We start from the raw sequence: 26,999 nt of genomic DNA, 5'->3' as shown, positions 1-26,999 counted from the left end.
ATAATATAATGACCATGCCGATATTTATTTACCTTTGTATTTATTTACATATTTTTTGTGCTGATTTTTTTTTTCAGCATTATCTGCATGTCGCTAGCACTTTTAACTAAGTAGAATTAATAATCGAAGAACGGAAAAGTTATGAACTTAAGGCGCAGAAAATAGATTCAAGGAATTGTTGAAAAGGCGTTTTTTGTCAGATCCATTCCCAAATTGACAGTTAATTTGTCCAAACCGGCGTTATTGACCATTTGATATTATAGTAATTATCAAAACAAAAAGTTTGTCTTTTAGAAGGAATGTTAAGGGACACCTAGTCCGATAATGTCATAAGCCATAATTTTATACTTTGCATATTTATAAAGAAACTTGGAGTATTAGTTCACTAATACTCCTACTAAACAAAAAGATCTAAGTGTTGTTTGTATTTCCGGCTTCCTGATTATCGAAAAGTTTTACTCTGTACTCTCTGACATCTCCATAAAACCTTCAACCTAAACACTCACTTGTTTTAGCTTAGAATCACAAAGTAGGGTGGTTTCATGATCAATAAAAAACAAATTGATCTATCTCTGCACCATTTGGAAGAAATCAATCGTCGTATAGTCGGCTACTTTGAATTCCAATAACCGGGTTCTTCGCTCTGAGATAGCAGAACATCTGACAGGGATGACCCAACGTGAATCAGCCTTTACATGTCTTTCAACTGTGACTACCATCGATTATACGCGACTGAAAATTGACCTAACATTTAGCCATTATCAGTGCCATATTCTGGTACTCTCTGAACCCTTCAATGTCACTGCATTTTTAAAATATCGTTAGGCAGTATTACGTTCTTTTCCCTTAACATCATTTCTCTCTAATATGTCCGCGATCAAGTTTGACTATTGTTATATTGATACACTTATTATAACTGATACGCCTTCACGACAAACAGGGGTGGTTACCGGACAATCAGATTTGCTTTAAATTTTGTCACTTGCTAAACTATTTTTACTTATTCACGAAACATGAAAGAACCCGCATCGTAAAGTCTGTTTACGAGCCAAGCGAAGCGACGGGAGTACTATTTATGGGAAGTTAGTCCATCGCAGGGCTACTCCTAACAATAACTTCGCCCATACCCATCTATACACCTGGGTGGAGAAAGGCACTGTGAGATTAAAGTGTGTTGGCTAAGAACGCAACAGTATGCTCGGCCAGAGCGCACAAACCACGACGCCACCGCACCTACCAAGAGCCCTTATGAACTCGTTACAAAAAGTTCGTGCATCGATCGAGTTAGAATTATAAACACGCAAAACTTGTCTCTCATAAGACAACATAAGTCACACGATTGTGATTCCGGTACAGTGAATGCTGTTAAGCAGAACGATCCAACTTCGCTTAATTTACGTCCTAGGCCTGTCCATTTTTATTTCCGGGGTCCTGAGGATTGGAGGAGGGGGGGTGTCGGCCTCTCAATAAACCTTCACGCCCCGCGCCCCTCTGTAAATCACATAGTTACCTTATTAGGACCCTCCTGGGACGTTGTTCGATGGCCTTTTGTCATCGAAAAAACAGCCGAATATTTGGCCTCTCAACGGTAAGAAATGTTAGTCCAGCATTTTTCTCTACTGTTACCAAGCCTCATTATCCTCGATAATCGAATCATCAGTGCATGCCATCTCGTCTCCCAACCCCCGACCTTAAGGTCCTTTAAACCACAATTACAAATCCATTGGTCCTTCTTAAGCAAGGGGAAAGATGAAGATTGCTGAAATGTGCTTGATTTGATTAATTGGTTTACGTTCCAGTTCTGCTGGCATGGGATCAAAACAAACCAAACAACCCGACAACACTAGCCCGGTGATATCGCACGATGCCTTCAGCGCTGGAAAATCCTCGTGAGATCTCACGTTTTCGAGTTAATATCAGGGAACTTAAGCAATGACAACGGCGACCCCAAGGACGATGCATAGCAAAAAATTAATATCAGTAAAACTGCACGGGACGACGATCGGTCTAAAAGAGTTTCTTAAACTAGATATATAAAACGAGCCATCAATTCCAAAAGGAGATACGCAAAATTAGCGGCCGTGGTTCACGTTCTCCAAAATAAGCAGAACTTGGTCATTTCACGTTGTTGTTTTCAAAAGAATGGCTACGTAATGTGCATAGATTTACAACGCACGTCATACCATTGTTCTGCTGATTAAACCTTGTGTTTGATGACCTTCTCGTTACCGTTCTTGGTTGCCGCCTAGTAATTTTTTTTAAGCTTCAGTCCTAATTATTCAAGCAAGGATTTTGACCCATAAAAGTATACTAGGATGTCAGCTCTGTTCTTTTAGCAGCTTCGGGAGCAGCGATTGTTGATTGACACGGTTCAGTTTCAGGCCTATTGACCTAAAAACTAAGCGTTCTTACCAGGAAACATTCTTCTCAAAGTGGAAGGCATAACAATGCCTGCCAGTTGTTTGAAAACTAGCGTAAATTGAAGTTTTATACAACCACCTTAGCACTGCCAAACAAAAAAGAGCCTGTTGACAATTTCTTGATATTGGTAAGTAACCTTTTCGGTGTGCTATCCCAAAAACAGATAACGATTGTATTTAAGAGGTCAATAACGCCTGGCATTTCCTATTTACCCGGATTAGAGGAGATACCAATTTTCAGGCATTTTTTATATAAGTAATTTTTTTTTCTTGTCTGCGACCTTCAATTTCATTTAACCATGCCTCGGGGATAGTAAAACGTTTTGTACCAAATTGATCTTTTTTCCAATCAATACATCGTCCGTGACGTCGAAGCAATCGTTTCATCATGATTAAATTTTAAATCTCAGCATTTTTAGGATTAACTATTTAATGATTAGGAGTAAACTTAGAGATTCTTGGCCAGCTGAGTAGCCTCAATAATCACAAGAATAAACAGATAAAGAGTTGTCGGTAAAAAAAACAGAGACATGCAGTGCGCGAAGAGAAAGAAACTATGTAAATCATCGGAGGCCAAGAACGTGGAATCAGTGGCACACTTGCTTCATTCTCAACAAGAGGAAAGTACGAAAAGTAGGTCCATACCTGTTCCAAGGCTTAAGTCAGGTAGAGTGTAGTTCACGCCGGTATGAAGATGACGTCTTAGTTAATGAGTCACGTTCCTTATCAGTTTGACGTTACGATGAATATATTGAGGTTTCTTGTCAAGTATTACAACTTATTTATTGAAGTAGATGCGGTGATCTCCTCTTAGATTAGGCTCGCAATACCACGGGTGGATAAATTGACTTTGGAAGGTCAATTGAAATAGCTAATTAACATTCTACGTAAATCACATGAAAAAATATTTTACCTTTCAAAAGCCTCTAACAAATCATCCGACATACATTTTTGGATGACATGAAGGATGACAAACATGCACCCGACCTCTGGCTTAAAATTCAAACGCGCCTCATCGTGTGCAGGTAAACTGTACAAATCAGTATGCAATGCAAATTTGCAATTAATTTAGCAATAGATATACTAACCTCTGCATTGTCCTGCTACTTAATAACATAACTTCAGTACATTTGCCGATAATTTTAAGTCCAGTAAAACGTTGGCTACCTTTTCCTATATCTCTCAACACTGTGAGAAGAGGTCAATTCATGGCCACAAGAAGTGCTCAGACGTTTCAAATTGCATTCTTCGCTTTTCACGGGCATGTTAAAATTCACCGGTTTAAAGAAATGCGAGCGTGAATTTCAATTGTTTAGCAGAACCAGTAGGAAAAACTAGATAGAAGACAAATATTTTAATAACATCCCATGAAGCCTAAGCAGGAAGGAAGAAAGTTTTAGGAGTGGGTGGGTAAGCTATGCAACACTGCACTATACACCTTGTAACAAAACCTTCGATATTTTCTTTCTGTTCGTGACGTTTTATAGCATAGAGCATTAGGTCTAAGAGTCATTGTAAATCAACAAATTAACATTGGGTGATTGTGTTTCCATTCTTTACTTCAGAGGGCAGATTTGGTGGAAAACTCTCGGCTCAAGACGAATTCCTGCCCAATTGTAAGTATATCTGTTTGTCTCAATGGTCCTCAGTTAAGCATCTAGAATTTTGATTATATAAGGTACTCTAAATCTTGAATATGCATAGTAACAGTTTCGTTTTTGGAAGATACAACTTCTTGTTGCAGACTGCATATGTCTGTGTTCGAATTTTAGCAGGTGCTTTGTAAACTTTCGGTTTGCTCACATCCAAAGAAAAATCGACCCCGCAAATCTTTACGGATTTTAAGTAAGCCAATTACCAATTGTTAAACAAAAAGAAACTCCCTCGCTTCTTGTGATTTGCGAACAATAGCGGCTATGCGTGCTACGTCGGTATTAGATTGGAATGGAGTCGTCTCGACCGTTAATAATAGTTTAATCCATGCAAGCATTGAGAAAATGTTTTCATCGGTTTCTTACAATAGTTTTACAATGTTCAATATTCACTGAACATAACGACAGACTAAAGGATTCCAATAACTTGAGTTTAACATATATTTTACTCTAAATATGCCAGTGAAAAATTAACGACGTCATAGCTGGGTTGAGGTATGTCAGTATCTGCTGTAAGCGGCCAGAAGGTTAACCGGTAACCAGACAGAGGAGCCCAAGAAAAATGGCTTTTTGCTCATTAACGCTTATCTCGGATATTTTCACTGAGTCAAAAGATAAAAATTGCCATTCACGATGAATGTTAATTAAACAGGTTAATCTTGAAAACTGAACTCGAACGGTTCATAGATACTATAACGAGCTTATCTATATCTTTATGGTTTTTAAAACCAAAACAATAAAATGTGAGAACAGATGCCAAAGGACTGGCAGGAACTAGATAAATATGTCGTCTGCTGCTTCAATCATTGTGATCCTCGAAAGGGACCCTTGTCGAGAACGTTTTATCATTGCAACAATTTCAAGCATAAAAACTCTAAGAGATATTTATAGATCAACTAAGCCAACCTCTGCGACCTCAAAAATGTGTAAACGCTTTCCAGAATGCTCCTGCAGAGTAGCAAACAGTAAAACGTAGTGGGTGGTAGAGAACAAGATGTGTCTTTTAACGGCACCAACATTTTAGCGTTGTGGTAAAATTTGCTAATTTATCAGGGAAACTAGTTAATTTTTATCAATGAGATATCATACGACACTAATTCTAGTCAGAAGCCATTTTAGTCGAAACGAGTACATGATAATCGTTCCAATTAAACGAAAAAAATCTGACATTAGATATATATAGAACTGCGTAATGACGAAACGAGGAATTATTCGTATCTAGGAATACCACCGTTACCGTGTGATGTTATATCCGTGATGATGCATCCTAGGGTTTGTCCTAAAATGTCAATTAGGTCGTGAAGTATGTGTATTACCACACCATGCTCACGTCTACAGCTTTTTTTTCTTTGTTTGTTTGGCACTAGCAAGTAAAGAGAGATCACAAACGCGCACAACCACGCCCTTTGCATGAATAGGGATGTAAAGCTCTAGAATTATCTGAGACAATCGAAACTTTCAGAGTCAATTTTCCTGACAATTGGCCTGAGAATTATTTTCCTTGTAGATTACAAGAAGATCGTATGTATAGTTGGTATTAAATGTTATAGCTTTCATAAGACGACGGTGTAATAAAAATAACTACTTGAACTAATTATTTTACTAGTTGAGTCAAAAGTTAGAATGAGCTTGAAAGTTATGTCCTAAACGAAGCTGAAAAATAAGATTCAGTGACATTAATTTAAATATTGTTGTAGTTAAGTCAATTGTTCAAAGTGGTAACGAAGGAAATATCAATGTAAAGTCGAACTTAAGAAAGGGTTCGCGGTTTACTAGCCCAGCAACCTCTGATCGTGATGGGCTGATTCTTATCAAAGCAGTCAAAATTTGAGGATTTGACCTTTCATACCTCTTGAGTGACATATTAGCTTTCTCAACTGAAGATGCACGCGACTAATTGAGGGTCCATTTGCTCACTTACTTACGCGAAGAAGATACTTCCTCTGTTACTGGATAAGGAAATAAGTAACGTCAGTCTTGTAGAGAAGGAAATATAAATCTGAAAGCAACTGGTATACTTTAAGACGTCAACGATTCGGGAATTCCTCCATGTGCCTTGTTATTCTTTATTGGTTTCTCTTTCATATGTTACGAATCCAAACAGGAAGGAAATTTTGATCCGAAAAACATGTTTCAGATAAAGTTAGCATTTAAAAGAATCTTTGTTAATTTAATTTCAATCAGCATAGCGGAATGGAAATGTGTCTTTCATATAACCTTTCAACTTGCCCTTTTGTTATAAAGCACGCTTTAGTTTGTGGTACTCAGTAGCAGTCATCAGTTGCTACATATACAGCGCCATTGCAACACGAGGATAGTCTTCAAAAGTGTATGTCTGCCATTGTAAGTATCTGCGTTCTCTTTTTTGGTTTTCTCTATTTTTCTTTCTCTTTTTCTTTTTTGCCTTAATCATGTTAGTGGTGGGCTGAAAGTGAATAACTAACCTTGAAAGCACGTGTGTTGCGCTGTCGAAAAAAAAGGGCACCCAATGGAACTGAACATTTTTCGTGCGTAATGTAAATTTTGAAAAGTACTCAATGAATTTACCTATAAGTTCATGATAAGAATGATTATGTAAAGAATTGAAATTACCGATTTAAGAATGTAGCGAGAAAAGGAATAAGATTAATTTTAAGACCAGAGTATCTTTGGCACAGTTCATATATCTAAGTCAGTTTGTTTACAAAACTTCAAAGGTCTTTCTTCGGTTAAGAAAAACTTCAAATCTTACCTCTCTTAAAACCCAGTACCTGCTGATATAGTTTTAGTACATAGACAATGAACGATAATCCGAGAATGTTCATTGTGTCGAAATTCAGACGTCAGTTGGCAAAACTAGGAGTTATATTTCGGTAAGAACTATACCATCATCAGACTAGAATAATTATGCATACAACTTGACACAAATACGATGCTTAGGCATGTCCAATAAACGCCGCCTGCCAAACATGCACTACTCCCGGCTAATCAAATGATGCCTTTAAACCAGGGATTATTACAAAATTACCCACGTAGAGTTTATAATCATCAAAAAAATATTCATGTATAGTTTGCCAATTAGATCGTTGTCTTCTGGCCGTAAATTTTAAATTAGCTAGTTAAAGGTTGCTTTTGATCATATCACAATATAAAATTATATTCAAACAATAACATGGCACGATTACCGCTATTTCAGTGTCTAAATCACTTGTTTTTCTTAAATTAATCATACTAGTATCTAAGTGTTTTATCATAATTTTTACCTAACTTAAAGCACAAAATACAGAATAAATTGCAAGTAATTTGTAGAAAGCGTCGAGAAATTGGAGGTGATTTTCAAGTAGTTGATTTTTTGCGTAGCGTTTTCGAATAGATTCTTCAAAGTACCAGATCTTTCCCAAGAATGAATATCGACATGCACGACTGAAATATTATTCCAGCAGAGTTTGCATTCGTTGACCTTAAGCAACCTTGTCTGACGTAAAATCTTCAATATATTCCTGATATTCCGGACTTCATAACATCTGATGAACCTTTTTTTCCGCCGTCTGGAACACACGACAAGCAAACCTTAGCACAGATGTGTTCTATTCAAAATAACTGTTCCAGGTGGATTTTAGATTCAATCGTTCCCTGAAATAGCACTGGGAGGAAAAAGTAGGGAAGTCATTACCTTAAAGAGCTCCTTAACGAAATAATTAGCTGGAATGCTCACGCAGATCAAACAAATTTGATCTCCTTGCCGTTTAAATTGCGCTAATATCAGTTTTAACCGGGGTTTCTAACTGATAATTTTTTTTTTCCGTGTACGCTTCTCTGAAAGCAAACTTTACGATGATGGTGGTAGTTCAGTCGACTTTGTCCCGAAAATGAAGGTGATTAGTAACTTTAAAGGAGCTACGTCACGGTTTGTGCATCTTGAAAAGTTTAGCCTAAATTTTTCAAGTTTGTCGTTTTTAATCTGTTTTAATCTTCTCCATCCTCAACCATCGTTGTTCCTTTATGGCTTATTATTATCTCTTTGTTTTTTTTTTTTTTTTATCTTACTAAACTACTATTTTCAGGTTTTCTTCAATTTAAAGGTAATTTTGTAGGTGAACAAAATAAATAAAAACAGTGACTGAGCTCCTTTAACTAAGTGGTTCTAAAACTACCTCTTGCTCAATCAAAGAGGCCTATCCCACGCGATGTTTTTGACTGACAAAGACAAGAAAGAGTTTTCTATTTTCATTATATTTTGCATCGAGAAATTTCCTAAATTTTTCATGGGAACACGTGGGTAGTAATTTCATAAGTTTGTTCTTCATTTGATTTCAGTACGATTTAAAATGTATGCCTTGCAAGATAGGTATCACTGAAGCTGCTTCACATGCTAACTATGTTACCAACAGTGTTGCAAAAGGTCGAAACTCTACATTTAAAGCTCGTTTCAAAGTCATCAAGGTTGGCCAATCAGCGATCGGCAAACAGTACTAAATTTGCCCGAGTCAGATTTACAACCTCGCAGCTGCTTTGTTCAACATCACGATCTTCCACGTTATATTTAGACCTGGCACACAAAGTCAAAAGTAATAAGATGGCCCATTAGTGAAGATAACAGTTTCCTAAGCTAATTAACTCTCTCAAGTGGTTAAACCCATGTAACACTTTCTCAAGAACTTTATCTTTTACGAATATGAGAGAGCCTTGGATCTAAGTTCCATCTGATGTGGCTTACTCCAGGTATGTTCCTCTGAGCTAAGAGATTAAGCAAAAGATCTTCAACTTTAATTAAAAAGTTTGGAGAAAATCTCACTTTGATGGTAGTTCAGAGAAAACTTACTTATCATCCCAAAATTATGATATTCGATAATGATCAACAAAAGAAGGTGGCTCTAGAATGTAAAGAATTTGTGAGATATCTAGGTGTAATAATTGACAATAATCTTTCTTGGAAACATCATATTGATCATGTAGCTATTAAAATAGGCCGAACTGTAGGATTGATTTGTAAACTACGGCACTTTCTGCCAAGACAAACTCTTTTAACTATTTATAGATCCTTAGTTACTCCTTATTTAACTTATGGTTTGGTGGCCTGGGGCCAAGCATATAAATCACACCTTGAAAAGCTTCTCAAGCTCCAAAAGCGAGCTCTTCGCTTTATTTATTTTGCTGAGTGAAATCAACATACGATTCCTTTATTTATTGACGCCAGTGTTTTACCGTTAAAATTTCTGTATTATGAGCTTTTAGCTAACCTTATGTTTGAAATAAGACACAGAAATGCTCCTGGAAACATTCAAGATCTCTTTCAAGACATTTCTGATATTAATTCTTACAATACTCGATCCTCTGTCTCAAATAATTTTTACACACAAAGTTCTAGACTCTCAATTCAAGTGAATTCATTTTCTAGAATCGGAACAAAAATTTGGAATGAAATGCCTATATATTTAAGAAAGCTTCCAAAAAATGTCTTTAAGAGGAAAATAAAACAAATACTTTTTGAAATTCTAGCTTCAGAAGACTGTTATATTGATCTTACAGAAATCGTTCAAAAAGTAAAGCTGAATTTATTTTCCTCCTAGTATGTATTCATTAATACTCAATAAGTTCGCTTTAGTGTATCTGTAGTCTCTCGTCGTAACTGTTGTTAATTATTATTTGTAATATCGTTAGTTTATTAGTTGTCTTTAGTCATCGTTGTCAATTCTAGTCTCTTTAGTTCTCTTGTTACCTTCAATTGTATTTAGTTGTACCTTGCTGTATATTAATAACTCGTCCAAACATGACCCGCCTAGATTAGCTTAGCTATCCGCGGGCATGTTACAATTGCAATTTTAATTTCATAACAAATAAAATGTATGTATGTATGTATGTATGTATGTAAGTTCAGTCGACTTTGTCCCGAAAATGAAGGCAGCGAGCGAGTTTAGGGAGGACAACAGAACTGATATCAAACAACGGCTTTCCAGAGTTTTTAAACGGCAGAAGTTACTTAGCAACGTGTCCCCGAGCAAATATCCATGTAGCATTTAAGCGATTCTAAGTGACTTGTGATTTGTAAATTAATCCAGCCGTTGTTTTCTTCTCATGAGTGAAGAGTTCTTTTAATAGAGTTCATCCACAGGTTCTTATAATTCAGGTAGTTTTGTATCGAGAAATTTAAATACGAAGTTTGGAGCGGAAACCAATCCCAGGGGTCCATTGCTAACCAGCAGAGCTGTTCTATTTGAGGACAAAGAGTTAACAGGGGTCTGTCTTGTTAAAGCAATTGCTTTGTGAAGGTTTGCATTCTGCGGAAGAGCTAAAAGAAACCAAGTTAATAACGGCATGGCTACCTCCAGGGCAGTATATAAAAAAGAACACTGATCAATGCGAATTGTCGATCAGTGCATGGCTACTTCTGACTGGCTAAAACTTATTATTGAAAATTATTTATAGCTGTAGTAATTGGCGATGTGATATAATTGTTTATAATCTTCTCACGAGAATCACTGAATCGGATGTATGAGATTTTAGTTAATCACAACATATTTTCAAGCGTTTGATTCTCGTGATTCAGGCAAGAAAGCTTTCTAAACGATACAACAATGCATTGCTCGTGATAGCAATACTTACATAAGCGCAAATTAAACTTCATTTTATTGGTTTTTTTTTCAGTATGAGTCATTTTTTTCCTCTTTTGAATTTATGTTGAGTTACAAGAACTTTTGTGTTAGTCAGTGCTTATGTGTGTAATTTACGCAATTGAATTGTACATGGAGATTATTATTTTGTTTCATCTTCATTTCCAATCTAATTGCGTGGATACCTCCATTTAATTACGTAGGTACGTTAAAGTCTTATACAACCTTAAGATACCTAAGTGTGATTGCTGTTCTTGTTCTGTAGCGTTTTATAATGAAAAAAACTAATGCTACACTTTGCATTAACGAGTTTTATTTTTCAAACTTCTTCTACGTGTTTCGCTCTATAATTCAGTTATAGTGGCAAAGAACTATAAGGCTTCTGTTCCACAGAATAGGACTCTTGCTGATCTAAAGGTGTCCAAATAGGAATGTTACACAATGATCAACGGAGAGAAAATTATCTGTTTTGTTCCTCGGCCATCGTCTTTCATTGGCATCGATATAGCAATTTCAAGGAGTCCTTTTAAGTGTTTTCACCGTCAGGATAAAGGTATGCTTACCAATTACGTTTTGTTTAGGCGTATTATATGGATTAGTCGGCTATTACAGATCTGTTAAAAATCCATTTTCGTTCGTTATCACAGACGAGAGGGGCAACGACTGTGCGTGATATTTAATTTTGCGATATCTTCACGAAAAAGCTGTCAGTAGCTTAACGAATCGAGAAAAGATGATGGATGACCGAAACTGTTTTTGTCCTCCTCTGCAAAGTAGCTCAATATTGAAAGCCTTTGTTTAGGAAGTGAAGAATCATAAATAAGCGAATGAAGGTGACTTAGCACAGATAAGCACCAAGAGGGGTCAATAACTCACCGGTACAATAGCTCTTGGTATTTAGGTTATCTTTCTCGGAAAGTAATTTATTATCATGCTCATTACAACTGGAACAGAATACTGCACGTGGTGTGACGTTAAGGTTACTTCAAGTTTGTGCTTAATTTAGAAGGCCACTCTTAAATTGGATTATAGCGACACACAGCTTAGCCGATAAGGAGCAGCCGAAAGATTGAAAGGCATTATCCTCTCATAAAACACCATATCTATTCATATCTCAATAAATCCTCCGACAAAATCTTATTACATTGAAAAATCGCTTTGTTATCTTCTCAATGGACTTACGTTTCTTTTCTTGTCAGGGTATCAGGAATGTCAAAACCAACAAAGGCTACTTATACAATTATAGGTTACGGTGCAATTTATTGAACTAGTCAGGCGAACAGGAAAAACTAAAATTATCGAAAACAGCATGAAAACATTGGGTTATAAAGGTTACTACCCTGAGAATGTCTGGAGCATTTGTGTTAGTTCCTAATATGTACAATGAAGTGTCTTTCATATGACTTTCTGATGACGTTGAGCACTGCAGTTGGGAAATGCATACCATTCTTATCGACATGCCCCGCACCGCGGGAGGTCGTTTTCGGCGTACGCAATATTCACTTATTTACTCTCGTGTCATACAATAAGCTAATCGGTTAGGTTTGTCGTGTCAAAAGGGTTAGTTCAGAAGAGAGACGTCCAGGTTAGAGTTTTCGCTGGTTATGTGGGTGACGTCGATTGCTGTGTGGATAAGGCGATTATCTGCCGGTAAGTAGTACGATTTGATTACTCACCTGTTTGGACATAACGAGATCACGTATGAGCCAGTTGCCTAGGCCTGTATCGCGCCGACGGCTACGGAAAATAACAAGGTCTTCATTAAGCAACACTCGGCGTCTGTAACCTCTCCACAAGTATTTCAGTCTGAATTCCGAAAAGCCTTTGACATTTCTTTTTAACTGTCATATATACTACAGGGATAATTTCGTAGTTTGACTTTTCGCAAAGTATAATACGTTGAAAAAGAATGCTGAAGTTAAAACCTGGCGCACTTGTATCACGGTGTGCTTTAAAAGACCAAAAACAAAGCCATCTAGGAGAGGTTCTTCCAAAAATTCAGGGTACAATTGCAAGAAGAAAGGAAAGCTGGGCTGGTGATCTATCAACGACACACCGGAAGAACTGAGAGCTGTTTGCAATCCCAAGTTTAAGTGACCTTCATAGATCGAAGACGTCAGAAGTGGTTGGCGTTTTCGCTCGTATTTTATTCCTCGGACCAAGCACCTGTTTCATACGATATCTGCAGGATTACATGTGCAAGTTTAATTTAACTGAGCTTACTACGCTAGTAATTTTTTCAAAAGAAATCAGGAACATTTTTTTACTAAGCTTATTAATGCTAGCAAGGACCCTTCTATTTGCAAACAGAATTATTTGGCTATTATTACGTTATCTCAATCTTAGTTTTCATCAAGATCTTCAAAATGACTCCTCCATGAACCTCTCCAAAAACTACTGCTATTGTTATGTCAAACAGAGTTGTCTTGTTTTGGGAATTTCTTCTTCACAGAACTGTAATTCGGTTTGGTCTTACGACCGTGTGATTTGCATTGTCCGCACATGGCTGAGTGTCGCGAACGCTATTGCTACTGATTAACTGGCTATGTTCGTTAGTAAATGAAAGCACGTAAACAGAAATTCTCACAACGTTACGCTTTCCGATAAACATCAGAAATATTTCGTTTCTAAGAGGAGACAATTGACTCGTAATAGTATCGTTCTGCAATAAATAATTAAGTGGAACACGTTTTAGCTACAACTGACTACAAACGAAGCCTAAATTGAAATAAATGATTCAAATTTGGAAAAATGTTTGTGAACTGCATTCATACAACGAATCACCCATGCCGTATTGACTACCAGTGAGATACGAAATGTTACAGACTTTATTTTTACGTCTTGTATTGGCATATTCCGATATCTGATAGAAATCGTAGAGCTCAAACCCCACGTAGATAATATAAGGGCTCGCTACATGTAACGAGCTTGAAATGCATGTTATGTCATGCCTTAGGGTTAAACGAACCTACTAGTCACTTAATTTGATGCGACTCGGCGACAACGCGCGCGTCATTAGTCTGTGTAATAACTACAGGTATTACATGGTAATAACTTTACCAAATAAATAAGGCGCTGAACGTGATTTTGAGGGAAGTATTCATGTTAAGCTCAAATTAAAATGCACTTCGAGTTGAAGTGCTAAACAGGCAACAGATTTATCGCTTAAGGTGTCTCGGATTGATTGATAATGGCAATATCAGTTAATAGTCCGTCCCTTTTGATATAATGAGAACGAAATTAGTTCTGCATATGATTAGTACTCAATTAGTCTATATGTATATTGATCCTCTGAAATTTTTCTTTGTCTTCTTTGCTTTGACTTCTGCCTTGGTCCCACCTCTTGAATTAATTCGCATGGAGCATTGGCATCGTCAAAAAAAAAAAAAAAAAAAAGAAAAACATTTTGTTTACATTCCATTTTAGTAATATTATATTGCTATATATAGAAAACCCTCTGAACGTTTTTAAAACTTTTGAGCTTGACTGGTTTCCTTAATAATTAACGTGGTCTTATAATATTAGTGTCAGTAAGTTTAGCTTGCGCTATTGAGTTATATTCGAACACTTCACCCTATTCAGACCGCGCTTTTTTCGATTTTCAACGCCGAATCTGGACGTAGATGGAATCACCCAGACCAGCGTATCTTAACAAATAAAGGAAGGTATCAGATCACGTTATAATTACGTCGCGCTATCTCGACACAATTTTGGATTTCTCGATTTTTCTAAAACGGCAGAAAATCGACAAATATAACATAAATGGTCATCAGGAACAATAGAACAATGCTAGAAAGTTCAACAAATGCAAAAATAACTGCCTTAAAGTTAAATTTTATGCATTTGTCATACAGCCATTCCTTTTTTGTGGGCAACATATTGTTGTACGTAATCAAAGTTACTGATCGGTGTTCAAATACCCATCTTATCGGATTAGATTTAATAACATGAAAAACTATGGTTGATTCAGCTAGTATATCACAGCTTAAATTGCAAAGTCAATAAGGTTAATTAACCTTTCTTTAAGCCTGGTTCATAGGCACAAGAAAAAGGAAAATGCACGTTTCTTTTTCTTGTGCCTATGCTTGAGCTTATTTCACTAGTGTTATGCTTATCTCACTAGTGAGAACCAGGCTATAGGCACTCTGTGCATATACGCGCTGTATTTTGTGGCTCGAGCTGACTTATGACTCGAATACCTGATAGCTCTCTTTAATTAAAACTTGTTCGAAATAATGAGATGCATGGATAAATGTATGCATAACTTTGATTAAACTTATTTTATTACCATTAGCATTACGCCATATTACCTACGATCTTAGTGAATTTTTAACTGTGACCTCAGACGTTTGCCACCTGAATACACCGCAGCAAAAATACTAGTAATTTAGCCCGCACCTGGGTTCCTGCAAAGCGAATGAGAACTAGCTAGAATGTGCTGTGGGACAAAAGAAATTTTACAAATAAAATAAAACCTCGATTGCCATATAATCCTGGATTAACATGAATTGGCCAACCCTCAGTCGGTTTTCGAATCAAGGCCAGTACTTCACAACCGAAAATTGGCACTTACTTAGTTCAGAGCAAAAGTTGCCGCTTCAACAATTTGGCCGTCTGACAAGAGCGAAGATGAGTGATTAATTTCTTCAAACTGAATACTGCTAACGACCAATTTATCAAATCCGGGCGTAATTCGTGACGTTTTTAAAATGATCTGCCTGACCTTGCTACCCTAGCTCGTAGCCTGTAGGCGTTTTGGGATCTATCAATCATTCTATTAAGAGCAAAAATCAAAGATGACAATTATTATGACGACGTCGCCAAAGTCTCTCAGTCATTCATGCAAATTCTTTAGTATATTTTGTTCGATCTGGCGGTGACAACCATATGTATATTGCAACGGAGTAAATTTCAAAACGAATCACCGTGTACGTACAGTGGCTCTTCAAAAGGCCATCTATATCGTACAAATTACATTAGATTGGTTGAGGACTTGAACTTTTTGGATGCAAAATCGGATACGTCTTTAATAGGCTCCCTGCTGGTCAGTGAAGAGGTGTATTGTAAAGACGGAAACTTACAAGTAAATCTACTCGGTGAGTCGAAAGCCTTACATTTCGCGATTTTACCCAGCGTTACACCAATTCAAATGACTGAATAACAATCACGGTTGATATTTTGTGAAATTTGAAATGTTTTGAGATGCTTGTGAAGATTAATTGTTACTTTAAAGAAGGGCCAAGACTTTTTATGTTGTGATGTTGTACATGTTATATTTTGAGAAATACTCATGCATTTCAGTTGAAGTTCAACAGTGCTAACTCTAAACTATTGATAGAACTAATTCTGTGAAAGCTGAGCATTATCTTATCAGCCCAATCGAGCAATACGTGAGTCCTTCACTTCAACGGATACACTACTTAGACAGGCCTGGATAGCAGCTCTCGTGAGGTCTCACATGAATGGCTTGATACCCTTTGAGAGAACAATAGAACAAACAACAGAAGCAATGCCCCAAGCCCCAAGATAATAGCAGCTGCTAAGACGAAAAAGAATCGAAAGCTCGCGAGAGCCGCTACACTTCTCCTTAGATATCCTAAATTACTTGCATACGACATTCGATGAATGCAATACCGTTTTAATGGATGTAAGTACCTATTACCGATCATGTGGCTCTTGAGTACTCATCAAGAGTTGTTTTTCCGTTTTGAATAACAATTTCACAAAACAGTACCGTCTTATTCCTATGTATTTCCCGTCACTGAAATGAATACAAAGTTAGTAAAAAAAGATCGGGATAATGCAGGAACTGGACAATAAATCCGGATATGCTGGAGTATATTGTCCAGTGTTTTCAGTAGTACGTGCTCTGAACATATGCGAATCCACATAGTACATCTATTAGCTAGGGCATGTTCACTTATTCTCTGTTACAAGTAGAATTCTTTCCTTCAACTAACTTGCAAGCCATGCCAACAACAAAATTTGTTTTATGGCCAGCTCCGTGAACGGGCAAGATGAACCAAATCCTGCGCTGTGATTGGCTACACGAGTGGGAAAGATGGCGAATATATTGCCCGCTCGGGATCACCCGCTGTGTCCCGCGAGAAAATGGTGGTTTTTTTTTATACATACAATAAATCCTTTTAAGATGGCTGGATATTGGCCTCGTTCTTTTTTTGTGCGTTTATGGACCCGACCCCGTCTTGGCCAATAAACACGCAGAAAACGAACCTGGCCAATATCCAGCCATTTTCACCTCACGCTTGGTTAATAACCCGCATATCTTGCTGAATCAGTGTAGAGACTCACTTAGTTCTGTTTAGTATTGAGGTAAACTCTACGGAGTTTTGTGCGGACAAATGAGTGTACAGAATTTTTCCCAAGGAAGAATTTTCGATTATTGCACAATCACTTTCCAGCCATGAAGTCAATCGTGAAAATATACACACTAAGATAAAATGGCTTGCATGGCCTTGATAAAGAGTTCGCAAACAAGTTTTCACTGTTTAAAAATTGAGTAAATGTAGTCAGGAGATGACATAATCAATAAAAGTGCCGTTTTTTGTCACTGACTTGTATATTTTAGATTTCTATTTTAGTTTATTTTATTTTAATTTTATTATATTTTAAGTTTTAACTGTTGTTGATTTTTTGTTTACTGGTGACGTAAAATAGACGCAATGCGCCAAAACCTTACAGACATCGCTGAAATACGCCGGCAGTTCGCTTATAGTTTGACATTTATAATTGTCACATTAACACTTTTTTTTCGTCATAACAGATTGCTCTTCTAAGCAGTACAGAAGAAAGTCAACTCTTCCTTTAGCTTTGTGTCCGGAAAACGACTGAAGGCACCCAAACCTTCCAGGCTGCGATGAATTTCAGCCAAAGATACTCAACATTGGGTTTAAATTCAAGCCAAATCCCTCCAAGCAGTGCATCCCTAGAGTATGATTTCGTGGTGGAGCCAGAATGTTCGCGCATAATTCGCTATGTCGTGTACGGCGTGCTTTTCATCTTCGCGATATGCGGCAACTTCACTGTTTGCCTCATTCCTTTTCGACATAGGCGCATGCGCACATGCACGTACTCTTTGATCACGAACCTCGCTGTCTCTGACCTCGGCACCATGTTATGTTTGCCTTCCATACTGATTGCGATGGAATGGAAGGGTGGTGAATGGACGATGGGGCCAGTGATGTGTAAACTAGTTAACCCGAGCCTGACTATGTTCTATCTCGTTACCACCAATACACTTGTTGCCATCGCAGTCCATCGTTTCGTGGTGGTTGTTTTTCCGTTTAAATCAAAACTCGGAAAATCTAAAATAGCGCTAGTTATCTTACTGACGTGGCTGACTGCATTTTTCTGCGTGTTACCCTCATTCGGTGCTCGAGAACTTCAAGCCATTGGAGTGAGAAACAACGAAACAATTTATCGTTGCGTAGAGTCTTTCCCTGGTAGGACAGTGGAGGAACAGATTTACTACCAAAATATGTACACCATATTCCAGTACATCATTAATATCTTCTTGCCCGTTGTGATAATCGTCATTTTGTACATTGTTATTGCTTACAAACTTCGACAGATGTCGATCGCGTTGGGGTGTGGTCCAGTTCCAAAGGAAAGAAGAGAAAGTCAGGGCTCAGTTACGTATTACAGTGTACGAAGCTCGAGGAAACAAAGTATAGACCAAACTACTTTAAGGAAAAGAAACGAACTGGAGAAGAAATTTTTGCGGATGCTGGCAGTTGTTGTTATAGTCTTTGTCGTCTGCTATGTGCCATACACCACGTTCTTCCTTGTGGTTGAAAACTACCAGGAGGCCTTACAATGGAGGTACTTGAAAATCTTATACTATTACATCTACTTGCTAATGTGGTTTCCAAATGCGTTGAATCCGTTATGCTATGGTGCTCTAGATGAACATTACGCAGCTATAATCAAGTCTCTCTGCTGTTGTGCTATCAAAAAAACGCGCACTAGATATTCCAGATCTGGTAACCTTGCAGCCAATTCGATCCCGGCCAATTCTAACCACCATGGAAATCTTTTCAGTCGCTCGAACAACTCCATGCCCCCCGTAATTGAGAAAACAAAAAGTCAAACAGCCAGCCATTCCAGTCGGGATGAAGGCAGAAGAGGATCGAAGACGTGTTGCTGCTAAGTTCTAGATGGAATGACCAGACAATCCCGGATCAGTAAACAACCTATATCAACCACTCTACATGATATTACGATAGAACAGATGCTTATCAATCAAAGCTTGAATTAAGCACGTACATACCAACAGCATTTGGCTGGGGTCTGCGCAAGTTTACTACCAACAATGCAAGACCAACACAGAGAGACCCAGTTAGTCCTTAATCTGTAGAAATGTGGCAACAAAGATGATACAATAGCTGGTTTACGCTTGCAAGATAAAGAAATGGAAAAGAAAAGAGAAAACAAGAAAAAGAAAACAGAAACAAACACCATCAAGACTTCATCAGTCATGAATCATCTTGGTCCAAATCAGGACTGAGCGTCCCCCTGCCCCCCCCCTCCCCCCCCCCCCCATCCCCGGACTGAGTAGAGTTTTCAACTCTACATGAGACACGCAATGGCGTAATGGTTACATAAGATTCATAACACTCAAGGGGGCCACACCACGCAGGAGGAATTTGAAACCTCAACAATCACGCGCGCACCGGCCCTTTTGGGTTTGTATTTGAGGAAAACTCGGTGAAGGAAATCACATCATTATCTTGACGTCATCGTTTTCGAAAAGCTCCATTTTGAAAATGTTTTTCGGTCGCACGAAAACAGTTTGTTCCTCTGGTTTGAAGAGTGTTTTCAAAAAGCTGCCTTTTCAAAATTGTCCAGCGTAGTGTGGACGCTGACTTATTGACCCCGCGTCAAACTCTCTCTCTCCGGTAAGGTGCATACATACAGTGTAGGTACCTCTGAGTGCAATGCTGGGCCGGATAAAGATCAAAATCCCACCCAGAGGGAGTGGGAAGCAGGGCGTGGGGATACTCGACGTGTTCATGCTATAGGAAACGGAGATGAGCACTGGCATGATAGACTATGCAGTAAGCTCAAATGCAGGGCTACCCTACTATACCTTGTGTAGGGAGAACAGGCCCCAGTTGTTCGAAGGCTGGATAACGCTATCCAGTGGATAAGTATTTACAAAACAAATAAACCGCGCTATCCGCTGAACAGTCATTTATCCGTTGGATAGCGTTATCGGACAACCCGGGCCAGGCCTCCAACTGTATTTGTGCTGGAGATTTAATACATCATGGGTACCCAAAAGACCCTCAAGGTAGAACACAAGTTTAAATGGCTTACCTCAGATACTAGGGAAATAATACCTCAGATAGTCGGATAAAAAAAAAATGCCTGTAGTTTTCAAGATGTTTTGGATAAGAAAAGAAGGGTTGCTTAAGGGTGTAAATATGGGAATAAAGATCAAGTTGCTTTCGTCAATTTAGAAAGATATCCCACAAAAAAGGTGATGAACATTAAACTCTTTAGGTGTCACTGATACATTTTAATCCAATCTTTGATTAATGGAATTGATTAATATAGCTTAAAATATGTGATAACAGCATTCGTCGTATGTGTGTAAAAACGAAAGGTATAAACTGTCTTAGTAAAATATCATAATTTTCATACAAATTATAATAAAAAAGTAAACGAATTCTTATCAGGCTGGTTGTTGCCCCCGAGTCTGTAAAAATGATTAAATAAGCTATATGAGAAAGGGATATCCCAAATATTGTCCTCCTTAATAACCCCTGATTCATCTTAAGCTATCACATTTATTTACCTGGTAGTTGTAAGTTGAACATGATGATCTAGACCTGCTTAGTCCAGTTCTGGCTGGCCTTCAGAACAGGCGGATAAGCGGGGAAGAGCGCAAAGCGCGAGTCGAAGAATATGGTCTCGTGGTTCGCGCTCGGGTTCGTGCTCCGCGTTCGCGTATCGCGTTTCGCGCTCTACACCGCTAATCCACCTGCTCTGCAGTCTAGTTCTGGCCCTTACTCGAGCTCTGCCACGCAACGCTACTATAATGTCTACGATTTGCGCGACTTCAGCCCGAGAATATTACTGAACGAAATCCTAGTATTATGTAAGATGATTTCCAGTCCGTACTGCGCAGTCTCAGCATCCTTAATGTTTTTAAAACATTATAACGGCTCACTCAATGGAATGCGAATCGATGTTATTCGTTACGAACCACGTACCTTAGCTTTGAAGCCTTTCAAATTCTTTTCCAACAGCTTCATTGATTTTTACAGCTGCGAACTTGTTTCATCAAGTGATATAAGGAAGAACGAAGCATAAAACTTCCACCGCTTCGTATCCATAATGGCGGTTGTTTTGAAACTTTGAATTTACTCTATGTAAGTAGTTGCGAAATGTTTACAGTTTGTGATGTCTTACATGATGCAAAACAAAAAACGCAAACAAATCATTTTTAACGCGTTTCCTTCAACTCACGGTTATGCGGTGTCCACCGCGCCACTTAGTTGGGACACATAGTTTTTACAATCGCTTCGTATAGATCGAACTGAACTGTCCACAGCATCCGGTAGTTTTGAAACATTAACCGCAAAATCAATTGACGTAGGACGTTTAATAGCGAAGAATGTAATAACTATAAAACAATTATTTGGTTACGAGATGCCTATTAGAAATTCGGCGCAGTGAACCTTTTCGGCGATACGGCGGCCATTTTGAAATCTATTGTTTCAAATAGCTATTACGGGATGCTTAGGGGGCGAATGTATACTAATCTGCCCCCTCTCCCCCTCCCCCCCAAATCTGGGCATTCCATAATAGCCTGTGAAACAATAGAATTCAAAATGGCCGCCATATCGCAAAAAATGTCATTGGTTATTCATCATCTCGTCTTTACCTTGCGCTCATGGACAGTCTTGCCTAGTTCCCAGGCGTCGATATTTTGCCGTAGTCAATCCCTTTTCGTGGGCAGTGCTTCTCGGCTACGTCACCGAAATGAATTGGCCGTGACCCTGAAGGCCTGGGACAGGGCTGTACAGGAAATTAGGAAGGTTCTCTTATAATTCATTATTTTCACCGGTATATATAGAATAATGATGTTTGCTCTTTCCCTCCTGGATTTTGGATTCTGGCCATCTCCCTTTACACTGAAACATTTCAGACCATATCGGACGGTTCTCGTTAAGTTTTCTATGAACGATATAATTCTTGTTAACTACTGAGATCCCAGATCGAAGAAAACTTGAGCTCGTACTTGATTGTTAGACCAACCCAGACAGCTTCGATCTGAAAAAGAACTAATATGTTTACCTCAACCCTATCTACAATAATTGTTCAACCTTATTCAACTGAGGGGCAAAGGCCAGGGCTTCATAAGAGTCAACGGCAAAACACTAGCATCACTGTTTGATTCACGACAAGACCGCGTCAAAGGGCGTACAATCTTGCTCCAAGAGCACTCTATTCTTTTGATCAACCTTTCACGTTGCTGGTCAACTGAGCCGAAATATTTAACATGTTCAAAATATTCTCGCAATTTGTTTGGTCCTTACTTATGATATATTAGGAAAGAGACATATAGATGACGTCATTACCATACTTTTTTGTTTCTTCATGACATAAAACAGATAGATTAATGTTGCCGCCAGGTGCGCTTGCAGCTCAGAGAAAAAAAGAAAATATATATGCCTATGTTCACTGGTTTCTGGGCAGTTCACTTTGAATCAAACATAAGAGAGGTTTTGTAAAGTTACTTTTCCTTATGATTCAAAAGCTCTTTTAAATGCAAAGTTTGAATTAATGAACTGAAAGGTTTCTATAGATGAATTACAAGCAGGTCAACAATAAGAGATAAAGCTATGAACGATATCGTTCAGGCTTAGCCTAAGTGGCCAACTTGTGATGTCGTCCGGTATTGAAAAGCCACAAAAACATACACTGTAATTCCGGGATTGGTGGGTGTGAATGTTATGTATTTGTAAGCCATAAATTACTTTGAGAAGAGGTCCATAAGGGACAGTGCGATATGTAAGCACTTAACGTTAATGAGAGTTGTTGTTTTGGCGCTCCACTAAAAAGCTCCTTGTGTATCCCTCTGGCGATTGAATAGCGCATACAAAGGGCATGCACTGTTAAGTTTGAGATAGTTAAAACAACACCTTTTCTTCTTATTACTATGCAACAAGCAGCTCTCGAAAGCAATAAAGAAGGTGAATCTGAGGCGACTAAAAATCCGGCCGGTATTTTCAAGGAAAATGTTTACAGAACTCAGTGACGGTGTTTAGACTTCTTTAACAAAAACAAGGACAAGCTCTAGCAACGAGTTCGACGCAATGGCGCTATCTTCAATCTTGTCTGACTAGAAACTCGTAATGGCTGATCTTACTCAATTAGAGTTATCATTAAGCCCTGACAGAGAGAATCGAAAAGGAAAACAAATTTGCATATATTTCGCGAGCCGAAGTTTTAATAGATTTCAGGCTTCTTGTTAAGACTAAGAAAGACTTCTTTTTTATCCTGTTACAGATGCGTGTTTTTTTTTTTCATTTAGACTTGCGAAAAGAAAACCTCGTCTCAACTTATTATTTAGCACTACAGTATTTTATCGTTAAGTTCTTAAAATACATCTATCAATGATATGCCGCCTCAATGGCTACATGACTTCAGTGATTTGTTGGGCCTTAAGGACACTTGGTCGGCATCTGAGCACCTTGATAAAGAACACTTTCCGGCTTAATTGATGAAAAGTCTGCTATTTTGAAAATGGCCAAGCAAGGCGTTTATCACAATCCTCTTTCCATGCGCCGAACCAATTATGCATATATTATGTCGACCTTTTCGATTTTTTCCAATTAATTTTAAAAAGAAATGACCGTCTGTTGTCAAACTTAAGTAATGGTTAATGGCACTCTTTTCACACTTCTTAAATCCAGTGGATCGACTCGTCTCTTCGTTTCCTTTTGCTAGGTGGAACTGAGTGAATTTCTGGAAGATTTCATTCTTGTTGGAGATATATTTTTTTCGAGTGTGTGTCTGTGTGTGTGTGTGTGTGGGGGGGGGGGGTATCGAGGGAAGAGTAAGAGGAGGGGAGGGTCGTTTCGCTTTTTGACCCTTGCAGCATAACATGGCGAAGAGTCTAAAATTCGTTCATGTAAGTTCTTTGATACTTTCATAATGGGCCCCGATTTTGTTATTTTTGCTTTTGTCTATGAATACAATATGAACAATACCGAACCATGGTTACTGCGATTCGTGGCAAAAATGTTTGATCGTGCGAAACGTGCACCAGCTTTCCATTGGTCTTAAATGTGCCATGAATAATTTGACGAAGGTTGCAGAAACTCAGTCCCCAAGATTAGTATGTCGATGAGGGAATCAAACCTAATGCCAATGTGAGTACAGGTAATTGTCATTTGAGGCCTTATTAGGGATACGGGGTATTTAGGCGAAAATTTAACGATATACAGCGGGAAATTGGGGAAAAAAAAGTAATGGTATGGGATCAATTACAGACATTCCAGGATATTGATTGGGAAAATTGTTCAATTTTAAATTAGAGGGAAACGGCAGATCCTTCACCCCGTATTTAGGCCTCGTTATTATATTATTAAAGCCGAGGTGCGTTTTCGTGTCGCGAGTGGAAGGCAAGAGTCTATCGCACTGCGGATATAAATGTATAATAATGAAATAAATACTTCATGATTACGGCATTACCCCGTCAAATCGATTTCCGTTCTGGAAGCTTGTCAGTTTCCAAGAAATATTTTTCACTGCACTGGCGGTTTTCAACCTTGAAAGTAGTATTAATTTACTGTTAGAGAATTGCGTAGGCATGTGAAAACACTTAAATTATGGAACAACTGGAAAGTGGACGGAGCCATATGATTGTAGATGATTTGAAGACTTCAGCGAACTGAAAGAATTTGTCTTCACCTACATTAAAAAGGCAAGAAAATGTTGAACAACAAAATGTGAATACTGTAATTATTCGGAATGTAAAATGTGATTTTGTAATGTGCCTCTGAAGGAAAATTTTTCTCACTGAATTGAATGTATCCAGGTAACCATTTTTAATGCTTATCTTACCAGTCAATTATTATTGATCACAGTAAGCGATCACAATAGCTTCAAAATATCTCGTGCGATCAATGAATATTTTTATTTGTTTTCCATTAGCAAGTGGGGACATGGAAATCACTCTAAATCTCTGCCTACTCGTTTTTTTCTTTTTTTCTTTTTCATTTCTATTACTTTTTAAATTTATTTCCAGTCAGTCTAGTTGTAGTGGCAACTGAACATGTCAAAAGGCAAGCTGACATCATGTCAGACGTTTGCCAAGTGCGAGGAAGTGCATTGACAAGTTTATGACAAAGTTTCTTGTCAGCAAAGGAACAGACGAATAAAAATAAAGTAAATAACAAAAAAAAAAACTCTCGTGTGAATTTGTTAAACAAACCAATCTGTGACGTCTACAGAGCATCGTAAAAACAGCTGCGGGATAACTCGGCAGGTTGCTCCTTATCTGTTATTACAAGACCATAACAACACGCCATGGTTAACTAGAATTTGACAGTGACTGTTTTCCCCTCGTTCATTTCCATTCGGCATGTCATGATCGCTGAATTAAAATCAATAAATGGATTACCGGTGTGGGAGGTGTGTTGCTAAGATCAGATAAAGCAAGTTAAGAATTATGGGGGAGGATTAGAGGAGGCGGGAAGTCGTCGGAGGGCGATGGGGTGGGATAGGGACGAGGATCTTGCAAGCCAAATGTAGAACGAGAATTGGGTCGGTAGACTCAATGGCGGTTTAAGTCATTGCTAAATTAAAGTAAAGCTTCCCTTTTACTGTACATGTGGATACGATATATTTAAAAATTGAAGTCTTCAGAGATTTGGTCGCAATTGTGGTTTTAAGATGCAATAATCACATCCCTGAAAACTTTATTAGATAAGACTTTATACTTAATCTATTAGTATTAATACCGGCCGAAAAGGACAACGATATTCTTCAGTGCAATAAGCAGGGAAAAGCAACATCTTTGTAATAAATTGACTTTGAAAAGAAAAAAAAAGGTGGACTTTGATTGATGGATTGAAGAGACAAATAACAAATGTAGACAAACAGGTAGACGTCCTAGGTTTGGCGGTTCAATCTCCAATCTTCTTTTAGTTGCAAGCACTGATTGCTACAAAGGCTCACTGTATTTTCCGGTACAAAGTGACGCGAATGTTCTCCAACTACATATTTTGATGAACGGCGTTCAAGGTGCAACGGTCGAAAGCAAGACAGTGTCAGCGTGTATGATGTTTCATTCAATGGCATAATTTCGATGTCTTTGTGCAAACTAAATTTCGGAATATGATTAAAAACTGACGAGCTTCCGCTTGCTTATTTTTCAGTGAGGCTCTCAAATTATCATATGCCAAAGCCACAACAGATGATTTGGCAGAAGCGAGCGTCTTTATCAAACATCGATATTCTAACAAAAAGATAAACAGGCACCTCTCATGTTGCCTTGCCTTCAGTTTTCTCGTAGCGCGTAAAGCTTTTCTGGCGACACAGTTTTTCGAGGTCACATGTGAAACTTTTTCAGTGATTATTTTGATTTCATGCCTCCGAAAAATGCTCGCGATTCGTCTGCAATTTGGGCAGTATTACAACTGGCTCGTGATTGACATCGATGAAACGGTACAGATCATATTTCGGTCTTTTCTTCTTATACGCTGAACAATACCAGGTGAGTAAATAGCCAACATGGCACTTAAACGCACATGTAGTTCTAGTGTTCTAGTTTCTTGAACTTCGAAATACGAGAGAAGCTTTCCTCGGCCATGAAAACGTGTCTCCAGACTCACCTGGACTATTTCACGAGTACGAAGAGATTTGCATTAAAATTTTAAAAAAGATGTAATGGGGAAATCAATCATTATTCGTTAATAGCCCAGTCTTAACTCTTGTTTCATTGAATATGCAGCCCGTCAAAGCTCTCCATTTTTGTCACTTAAGCTGTGTGGCCAACGTGTGAAAAAGCTGGCATATAAATGTGTTCTTAAAATCATTATCAAAAGAAGAAAAAGAAAAATTTCCCGTCTGTCTGTGCTTCAGGCGGTAGCAATAAAATATTAGACATTAAAAATTTAGGACCGAAGAGTACTAATCTTTGTTTGAATATAGTAAACTTCAGTAAAAATGTATTATTTTAGTTTCACGTCACCTTATTAATAGCTGGTCCAATTTAGTCGGTTCGAAGTTGTTATTGGTCGTAAAAAGAACGTAGTTGTCGTGAGAACTGAGTTGCAAAATTCTGCTAGTGGTCGGAA

General features: G+C 38.1%; 1 protein-coding gene across 3 annotated transcripts; it reads left to right on the top strand.

Annotated features, from left to right (window-relative positions):
• The first annotated feature begins 98 nt into the window (after positions 1–98).
• Positions 99–19,217, top strand: LOC145498060 (RYamide receptor-like). 3 transcript variants are annotated; one of them, XM_081477940.1, is made up of 3 exons: positions 99–3,445; positions 3,986–4,036; positions 17,447–19,217. In XM_081477940.1, the coding sequence occupies exon 3, from the start codon at positions 17,540–17,542 to the stop codon at positions 18,830–18,832; it is 1,293 nt and encodes a 430-aa protein (XP_081334066.1). In that variant the 5' UTR covers positions 99–3,445; positions 3,986–4,036; positions 17,447–17,539; the 3' UTR covers positions 18,833–19,217. The 3 variants fall into 3 exon arrangements, with proteins under 3 accessions (XP_081334066.1, XP_081334067.1, XP_081334065.1); XM_081477941.1 differs by lacking the exon at positions 99–3,445 and adding an exon at positions 3,518–3,830; XM_081477939.1 differs by lacking the exon at positions 99–3,445 and having other exon boundaries at positions 3,518–4,036.
• Positions 19,218–26,999: the final 7,782 nt, after the last annotated feature.

This window comes from Orbicella franksi, chromosome 9 (assembly GCF_964199315.1).
Source record: "Orbicella franksi chromosome 9, jaOrbFran1.1, whole genome shotgun sequence".
NCBI lineage: Eukaryota > Metazoa > Cnidaria > Anthozoa > Scleractinia > Merulinidae > Orbicella > Orbicella franksi.
This window is presented reverse-complemented; position numbering and strand designations above follow the sequence as displayed.

Excerpts from the sequence above, each read along its gene's own strand:
- LOC145498060 (XM_081477940.1), top strand. The coding sequence starts at position 17,540 with ATGAATTTCAGCCAAAGATACTCAACATTGGGTTTAAATTCAAGCCAA.